The following is a 10,016-nucleotide window of genomic DNA, read 5'->3' on the forward strand; positions in this document are numbered from 1 at the left end:
ATTTCCCCCATTTCCCCGTCTAGCAATGGGTTCTTAGACACACATCTAAAGCTATGTCTCGTCTAGTTTGACTTGCGACCGTGTTCTCGTGAAACCCTTGCCAACCCGAGCTACCTCGGTCAGTCGGGCACCCTTTTTTTGGAACGGCGACTTTCATTAAAAACACTAGCAAGACGCTAGGCAAAAACAAACTACTTTATCATTAGGCTGCAGGTTATGGGGTCGTCCCAATACCGTCGAGCTCCGGCGACAAACCGCCCTCCACGCCGCCCCCTCCGTCATCGTCCTCATCGTCGAGATGTCGCCGTTTGCGACGAACCAAATATGGTGGGCCCCCTTCACTTTTTGACCGTTAATAATAAAAAAAAAATCGGAAGGTTTGCGATTTACCAAAGAGAACAAATGTGTGGGTGAAGTCTGCAAAGAGGAGAAATGAAACCCTAGAAGATGAACTTCTCTTGTATACCAAAAATATCTCCATGTTACACTAAGCCCCTCATACTATCTTTGAAATATGAAAAACCAGCCAAAATTACAATCAGACCCCTCTATTGGTGTGGGTTATATAGTGTTTTTTATTTATAAATGGGCAGGTCCTGTTTTCAGGCTCGGAAAACAATTGGGCTTTTCATCTAAAATCTATGTACAATATATTTTTTATTCTAAATATCTGTAAAAAAGTAGAAGATTAAATAAATAAAAAATATAAAAGTGGTAGGGTAGGATCATCTAGGACCATTCTCCATACCCTCTAGTTTTGTGGGATGAACCATCCTTGGGAAGACTATGACGTGACGCCTACGTGGCGGATCATCTTCCCTTAGAGGACCACCACCATACCCTCTAGCCTTATGACTAGGGGCGTTCAAATCGCTTGCCGCTCGTCGCTTGCTCGACGCTCGTTCGGAAATTGCTCGGAAAATGCTTGTTCGATTTGATGCTCGGTTGTAGACGAGCCGCTCTGCTCGGTTCGGTTTGTAAACGAGCCAAGCATGAGCAAAGGTTCGCTCGGATAGGTTCGGCTCGAATTATTATTTTTAATTAATAATTAGTGTATATATATACATACATACACATATACACATACATATATAGGGGAAGGTTCATTTGAGAAGAAATTTAATATGAGAAGAAAAAGAAGAAAGGACATATTAGTAAAATACTATTTCATTTATAACTCATATCATTAATTTTTAACTCTTTAATTAATTAGTCAACTAATCATTAATTACCTACATATAATCAACAAAACCTACACATATCAAAATTTTCCTACATACATACACATTATAGAATTTTATCCTACACAGTCGAAATTTATCCTACACACCTTGAAATATATATACTACACAACTCGTAATTATCCTACACAACTATTAATTTATTCTACACTTTAAATTAAGTTGTTTTTTAATTTGAAAAAAGTATATATTTTGAAAAGGAGTTACAAATTTAATTTAGTTAGTTATTAAAGGGGAAGAATACAAATTAATGATTTTTGTAAGTTTACCAATATACCCTTATATTAAAATTAAATGTAAATATTAAATGAAGTAAAATGAAACATTCTTATTGGTTGAAACTTCTTCTTTTTTCTTCTTACAAAAAAAATCTTCTCATTTGAACCCTCCACTACATATATAAATATGTATATACACATATATATATACACAAATATAAATTATACATATATACACACACATGCCTATATACATACACATATTACACATACATATATACTTAAATATAAATTAATTTATAGTTTTATATATGCCACTCTATTAGATTTTGGTCCACTATATACAAATTTACAACTATATCTATACGTACTAGCCCAACCGCGCCAATAAAAAAATTAATATCAAAACCTAAAAGTTAAATCCTAAACCGATAAACGACAAGTTGCTCATCGCCTCAATGTTTCATGCTGTTACCCTAAGTCGATCGTCTACTGCTCTCAACATAATTGTTCGTGCAATATAATCATCGCCTCATCGGCCACAACATTGTTACTCATAAGAAAAATATTATGTCATGAAACGTGCATTTTTTTAAAGACATAAAAATTTGAGACAAAAATTGTCACAAGCTCTCTTAGCGAATTCAATCAGGCGACACGGTTGTCCAAGTCGCTCGAACTTCGCTCGACGCTCACTCGGAATATTTACTGCTCGAAAAATGCTCGCTTGATTTGAGGCTCGGTTTTAAATGAGCCGCTCCGCTCGGTTCGGTTTGTAAACGAGCCAAGCATGAGCAAAGGTCCGCTCGGTTCGGCTCGGCTCGTGAACAGCCCTACTTATGACTATCATTATGACTCATAAATGCATTATTAATAACTAATTAATCAAACTACTTTATCATTTTATAGTGGGGTCAATTCTCAATAACACATGTCTACTTAATATTATCCATAGCTCAAACTGCCCGGTACATGACACGTGTTCACGGGCAACAACAACAACTCCTTCTACAAGAAACCACAAATTCAACTTCACTACTACGTCCAGTTCAGAACCAGAAACTTAACAATGGCGACAACGACTGTTGACTCGGACGTGACTCGGATAATGCTGGGAGTGAACGAGTCAAGCATCAAAGGATATCCACACGCTTCAATCAGTAGCAAATCGGCCTTCGAATGGACTCTCAACAAGATCATTCGCAACAATACCGCTGGATTCAAGCTCCTTTTTCTCCATGTTCAAGTTCCTGATGAAGACGGTACTTCTTTCACTCTGTTTGCTCTTGTTTTTACGATCTGTTTTGTGTATCGAACTCTGTGCTGATTTTAGGGTTTGTGAAGTGTAATCACTATTGTGCGCCGTTAACGGATTTGATTGATGATTGCGACTGCTGATTTTTAGTTTTGTAGATTTCTGTCTTGAGATCGGAATCGTTTTAGATTTTAATTGCTATCGTTCTAGATTTTAATCGCTTTAGTTGTTCGTGTTGTGCATATTTTGCTTTCTTTGGAACCTTGAAGTAATTTTAGGGTTTGTAGAATCAAATTTTAGGTGATCGAGGTTTTGCCTTCGTGTAATTGCTATTGTGCGCCGTTTGATAGTTGATAACCGATTTGATTGGTGATTGCGAGTGCTGATTTTGAGTTTTGTAGGTTTTTATGTTGAAATTGGAATCGTTTTAGAGTTTTGCCTTCGTGTAATTGCTATTGTGCGTTGTTTGATAATTGATGACGAATTTGATTGGCGATTTCGAGTGCTGATTTTGAGTTTTGAAGGTTTTTATGTTGAAATCGGAATCGTTTTGAGTTTTGTTGGACTTTAGGGTTTGTAGAATCACATTCTAGGCGATCGAGGTTTTGCCTTCGTGTAATTGATATTGTGCGCCGTTTGATAGTTGATAACAGATTTGATTGGCGATCTCAGTTGCTGATTTTGAGTTTCGTAGGTTTTTTATTTTGGAATTGGAATCGTTTTAGAGTTCTGTTGGACTTATGTTGTTTGTGATAAGTAGTTGTAGGGTTTGTAGAATCAAATTTTAGGCGATTGTGGTTTTGCCTTCATGTAATTGCTATTGTGCGCCCTGTGGTTATTGATAACGGATTTGATTGGCAATTGCGAGTGCTGATTTTGTGTTTTGTAGATTTTTGTGTTGAAATCGGAATCGTTTTGAGTTTAGTTGAACTTTAGTTGTTCGTGATGTGTATAGATTGCTTTCTATAGAACCTTGAAGTGATTTTAGGGTTTGTAGCATTAAATTTAGGCGATTGTGGTTTTGCCTTCGTGTAATTGCTATTGTGCGCCTTGTTGTTGTTGATATTATAATGGATTTGATTGGCGATTGAGAGTGCTGATTTGAGTTTTGTAGGTTTTTATGTTGAAATAGGAATAGTTTAGAGTTTTGTTTAACTTTAGTTCTTCGTAATAAGAATTGTAGGGTTTGTGGAATCATATTTTAGGCGATTGTGGTTTTGCTTTCGTGCAATTGCTATCGTGCGCCGTGTGATTATTGATAACTGATTTGATTGGCGATTGCAAGTGCTGATTTCGAGTTTTATAGGTTTTTATATTGAAATCAGAATTGTTGAGAGTTTTGTTGAAGTTTAGTTGTTTGTGATAAGTAGTTATAGGGTTTGTAGAATCAAATTTTAGGTGATTGTGGTTTTGCCTTTGTTTAATTTGTTATTGAACGCCATGTGATTGTTGAAAACAGTTTTGATCCGGTATTACTGGTGTTGATTTTGAGTTTTACTGTGTGGAAATTTTGGTATCTGGCTTTTAGGGGTTTTATTGAGTGGTGTGAAAATACTTGTTGAAATGGACTGATTTTGTTCATTGTTTCTTCACTGTCTTCGTATTAAGGCAACAAATTGAGTGTATTTGATCAGATCTTGCCATTTCGTTACTTGGAGAGATAACTAGTTGGCGGGAACCTCCTTTTTTGTGCCAAGACTTTTGTTTATGTTGTCTCCATTGTATTTCTAACAAAGAGCACTAATCAAGAAGAATGCTGATTTTGACGGTTATTTGTATTATTGTATATAATATATCGACCATATAAACTGTGTTGTTCAGTGACTGCAACGACCACATAAACACGTATACATAAGCCGAATATGTAACCACATGATACACCTCTTTCTTTCCCATTATATGTAGTTAGCTTAGTGTTTATCCGGTTCTCTATATGATGTACACCATGTTGACTTGCAGACCTACTTCAACGTTGTAGTAAGCATGTGAAAAAAATAATTACCAAAATATTGATTGCTACTCCTATATTTCTGTAAAATGATTAGTTGCAGAATTGAACATGGAAATAGTATATCAGTGTCTGTCAAGATAATGATGGAGCTGCATTTGGTCCCCCTTCCTTGTTTTATCATAAACTTGCATGTGATTCATTGTTTTATCATGTTGTGCTAGGATTTGATGAAGTTGATAGTATATACGCCTCACCTGAAGATTTTAAAGACGCCAATCGTAGGGACAAGATTAGAGGATCTCATCTGCTGGAATTCTTTGTGAAGAGATGTCATGAAATAGGGGTCTCTCTCTCCCTCCCTCTCCCTCTCTCTCTCTCTCTCTCTCTCACACAGACACTACATCTCTTATGTGCATTGAGCTTGGTGGTTAAACTTGTGATAGGTTGCATGTGAAGCATGGATTAAGAAGGGGGATCCCAAAGAAGTAATCTGCCATGAGGTTAAAAGAGTCCAGCCAGATCTCCTTGTTGTCGGAAACAGGGGTCTTGGTCCTTTCCAGAGGTATATGCCTGCCTCAATTGGTTTTTGTTTGTTTTGATGACTAACACATCAGTGATTAATAAGGATTCATAATTACTTATGTTATTTCATCTGTTGTAAATAGGGTATTTGTAGGAACTGTGAGCGAGTTTTGTGTGAGGCATTGTGAATGCCCGGTCGTAACAATCAAACGCAGCGTGGACGAGACTCCCCAGGACCCTGTAGACGACTGAGGAATACACTCGCTGAAGACTATATTGCTGTAAAATTTTAGAGTTTGCTTTATGTTTTTACGTGCGACTGTGGTCTTTGTGGAGGATAATGTGAGTTTGTTTTCAATGATGACTCATCTGTTAAAACTATTACCAGCCTACAAATGACGATTAAGACAATAACTTCAAAATGAAGATTAATCTATCGATAAGCAAAAGCAAAAAAGTCATCAAAGAGAAAAGGCAAACAAATTATCTATTTTTAATCCTTCAAATTTCTAAAACTCACTTCCCCCTCATTTTAACAACCTTTCCAAGAACCTCTTGTAAACCTCCTTCCAAACTTGCCTTAACATCTGCATTCATTTCACTCTCTCCACACACCTTCACCATTTCACTCATCCACTCCAGCTTCTGCTTGATGAATGTGAGCTCCGATGTGTCTTCCTCGTCTTTCTCTTTACCACTCTGGTTGCCGGACCCTTCTTTATAGATGGAGCTCCTGAAGGATGAAACAAGCTCCGTGATTGTCGGAAGGTTCTTATCTTTTTGCACAAAATACGAAGGATCAAGGGCAGCACGTAACAGGCCGTCTAACAGCTTGCCAACGCTCACAGCAGCATCCGTCTTCTTATGTTCTTGAGGATCAGACCCTTCACGCACACGTCTCTTTTCACGAGCTTTCTTCCCACTGCTCTTCTTCAATGAATCCTCAAGCTGTTTGGCAGCCATTTCCGGAACTTTCTCAGGTTCGGGTTTTGGTTCTTTGAAGGAGCCTGAACCTGTACCTGGTCCTAAAAGTGAAAGCTTCCCGCTCCCGATCCCAATCGGGCTTAAGTAAGGCGGTGAAAGATACCTGCTCTTCTTCCTTTGACGAGGTGACATTGTCTCTTCTTCAAAACCGCCGTCGCCACTTTCGTGGTTGTTTTCGGGTGTTACCGACACCACCAACGCCTTCCTTTTGATTTCTTTTAACCCTCCATCTTTAGTCATTTTTGCTTTCTTGACTTTAGATTCATCTTCGCCCATCAACTCCGCCACACTCTTCTGCTTCCTTTTTTGATACAACTTATCATCACCGTTCCTTGGACTTTCCAATGGGCCGCCGCTTCTCATCCCCTCTTCAAGACCTTCAATGCATTTTGGATCATGGTAATCAACCAACAAGATACCGTCTTTTTTAGTATAAAAAGCGCGCAAACAACTTTTCAGTACGGTGAGTTCAAGCTCATCCAGTCTTGTACCCGGCTCCATCGTAGCATAACATTTCAAAGTTGAAACAAGTTCCACTGGGTCGATTCGATCCACCAAAACCTTAATCGTATTCCCTTTTGGTGCACGCGCACCTTTCTTAATCCCGTTGTTGACCACACCAGCATTTTTAGTAACATTGGCGGTTTGACATTTACACATCAATTCCGCCTCCACACGCCTACCAACCTCTTCCAGGACCTTCTGAACCGCATTCACAAACTTTTTGGCGTCACTCAGCCTCGACATTTCTTCAAAGTTATCAATAAACGGTTTCAACTGTGATGGCGAACTCCAAGAAAATGACCTGTCCCCAAAATATGCAACCAAGAGTTGACCTTCACTTTTCAAAGTAGCCGCATGATCAGATGCATCACTCGGGTCGTATATCTGCCCAGGCCACCACGTGTGACTTTTGACTTTGCCCCACACAAAATCTCCAACAATAAAACCGTGATCCTCACTTTCGGCCCGTTCCCTATTGCATTCTTCATCGCCTTTATCTTCCCCGTTCTCGACATTTTCTTCATCGTTCTTGTTCAACTCTTCCTGCAACACAGAACCATCATGATCTTCACTTTCAGTCCGTTCCCTATGGTATTCATCGCCTTTACCTTCCCCGTTCTCGACATTTTCCTCATCATTCTCGTTCATCTCTTCGTTCGACGCAAGATTTCCAAAGATTTCAAACACTTGACTGAAGTTAGCTCCGTTGACAACATTCATCTCATTTTGCTTAGATGAACAAATGTCCATCGGATCCGCACTTGCATTTCCGTCACGCTCGTCAGCCAAATCACCGGCTTTCTCTTCCAAAACCGCATTAATATCACTTCCATTTTCACCTCCCAAAGAACCCTCTACATCCATAACCATAGATATACCATTCTCACTGCAATTTACCTTCATACCCTCATCTTCACCCTCCAAATTACCAAAAACCCCTTCTTTCTCATTCCTAGCAGCCTCATTAACTACCCCTGCTTCTTCTTGAACCATCTTAACAACCGAAACCTCAGTTTTTTCGACGTCTGGGGTCGTAACAACCACCGGTCCCAAACCACCAACGGCTTCCTCTACACTAGGTTTCAAGATCATCTGAGGATCATCACGTAGGGTTTTATCTGTCATTGTCTTCTCTGTAATGATTTCCATTTCTAGAAACAAATTTATAAACAAAAAAATATCAAGATTTACCCTAAATTATCACAACAAAAACAGACAAAATTAATATAAAACTTTGAAACTGCAAACTAAGCAACAAAGATTCGAGATACCCATTAATCAAAATCCCATTTTTAGGGTTTTCACAACCACCATTCATATATTAGAGCTCTGCTATAAGCCAAACCCACTAACAACCACTCAACACACACTGACACACACAGTTAAATCAATGAAATCAAAGTAAAAAAGCATATGGGTTTGCACAAACTTTATAAAAAACATATGGGTTTTGCACAAATGTTATAAAAAGTCTAAAACAAACCCTAAATCTATGAATAAAGGGTGGAAATAAAATGATAAATACCTGAATGAAAGTAGAATGTTTAGAGCATGAAAGAAGCTTGGCTGCAGGTGTTATTCGGGTGGATTGATCGCTATCGAAGTGGGTGGGTTTGGATCATTATTATTAATTATTAATTAATAATTAAAAAAAGAAGTGGCGATTTTGAGAAAATGGGGGAAAAGGAAGACGATATAAGCTGCACTTGAAAAAGACAAGGGTAATAATATTAGAGTCACCTAGCGGTGACATGTGTAAGGGTACCATGTGCCGTACGGTTTGGCTAGGGTGAACGGGGTGGAGCGGGGAAGGCTAGCGGGGTGAGGGTTTGCCGCATGAGGGGTGCACCGCCAACGATGGTCTGCCACGCGGTGAAGGTCTTTTGCGGGGACTTGTTGGCCAATATGGGGGAAAAGGAGAGAGAGGGATAGTGGTGGGTTTCACTCTCTTTCAACCAATCATGCATTTTTTTAATGGTACAGGTGAAAGCACCCTTATATTTTTTGGGCAAAAGTGAGAGAGAAAGTGACATGGCACATCATGATTGGGTAGGTGAAAATTTCTCCTCATCTCATGAAGGGTACACCCCCTTATATGAGATTCTTGTTATTTCAATATAACTATAACTAATACCATCCATGATAAGGAAGTCTAAAAACACATAAAAATATGTCACGCCGTCAACTACCACTTCATAAAAACACCAATTCTTTAAAAACATTAAAACCCACCCAATAATAAAATCTAAAAACATTAACACATTATCACCACTTTTTTTTTAAATTAATACCCCACCCACCCAACCCCCCTTGCCTCCCAATGGACCCACCATCCATCAATTTTTTCTTGTTTTTTAGACATAAACCACTCAAAAAATGGGTATAAAAAACAAACCTTAGAATATGGAAAAAAAAACATACAAATATGCCACATAGGCATTCAAAAACATTAAAAAAATCACCTATTAGGGATGCTCTAACATTATAATATACAAGGCTTAGCTCTTAGAGCATTCATGTAACACCTCGAAATTTTGTGTCCAATAACGTATTGACACGTGTCTTAAGTTTACACGTGGCGTTTCATATTTAATAAAGGACTAATGTTGACAAACTTTGAAAGTATATAAATTCGAGGGTTATAAATGTCAAACAAGAGTACATATACTGTACAGTAACCCTAATGATGCTCGTACCTTCAAACGAATAAATCATGGATCGTACGGAAGCAAAACGCGGAAGAAAGTGAGAGATTACAAGCTGCGGGGGTTAACTGTGTCAACATGTTTAATTATACCTCTGAGTGACCCTTTGACGTGCCCAAGGCTTTGTAACAGTAAAATACGCTCACTGGAATGTACTGTATAAATTCCGCGAAGTTCCGTTTTAAAACGAGAAAGATATGATCAAATTCGTACGAGAAGGGTTAAAAGCGTCAACAATGAAAGTTAAGGCTTTTCGAATAGTTAATAAGATAACCGGGGACTTAACAGTACGGGTAAATAACACGAGGCCCTTAGTTGTAAATAATCAAGGGCCAAATCGCAAAGTTACCCCTTCAAACCCGAAAGGTCAGGTTATTAATTACCAAAGATTTCGTTACTAATTACATGATTTTGTTAATCATTACAAAAAGATTGAAAAAGATTTAAAAACAACCTTTACGAACCGCAAGGGTCCTGCCTTACGGACCGTAAAGGGGTGAATGATTAAGCTTGTCTCCGCCACAGGCTTACGGACCGCAAGGCCCAAGCCATACGGTCCGTAAGCGATGCCCAGCGACAGAAACTTGGCTGTTGGCTGTTTAAAGCGGTAAAACATTTAAGAATGGGTTTCCCAGA

The 10,016-nt window shown here is 38.6% G+C and overlaps 2 protein-coding genes across 2 annotated transcripts; one reads left to right on the forward strand and one right to left on the reverse strand.

Annotated features, from left to right (window-relative positions):
- Positions 1–2,422: 2,422 nt before the first annotated feature.
- Positions 2,423–5,603, forward strand: LOC110879289 (universal stress protein A-like protein). The gene is made up of 4 exons (XM_022127712.2): positions 2,423–2,721; positions 4,887–5,008; positions 5,109–5,227; positions 5,331–5,603. The coding sequence occupies exons 1-4, from the start codon at positions 2,529–2,531 to the stop codon at positions 5,437–5,439; spliced, it is 543 nt and encodes a 180-aa protein (XP_021983404.1). The 5' UTR covers positions 2,423–2,528; the 3' UTR covers positions 5,440–5,603.
- LOC110879288 lies at positions 5,590–8,506 on the reverse strand. The gene is made up of 2 exons (XM_022127711.2): positions 8,201–8,506; positions 5,590–7,826 (listed from the first exon to the last, which is right to left on the reverse strand). Exon 2 carries the CDS (start codon positions 7,822–7,824, stop codon positions 5,704–5,706), a length of 2,121 nt encoding a protein of 706 aa, XP_021983403.1. The 5' UTR covers positions 7,825–7,826; positions 8,201–8,506; the 3' UTR covers positions 5,590–5,703.
- Between the last annotated feature and the right edge of the window lie 1,510 nt (positions 8,507–10,016).

This window comes from Helianthus annuus, chromosome 9 (genome assembly GCF_002127325.2).
Source record: "Helianthus annuus cultivar XRQ/B chromosome 9, HanXRQr2.0-SUNRISE, whole genome shotgun sequence".
Classification (NCBI taxonomy): Eukaryota; Viridiplantae; Streptophyta; class Magnoliopsida; order Asterales; family Asteraceae; genus Helianthus; species Helianthus annuus.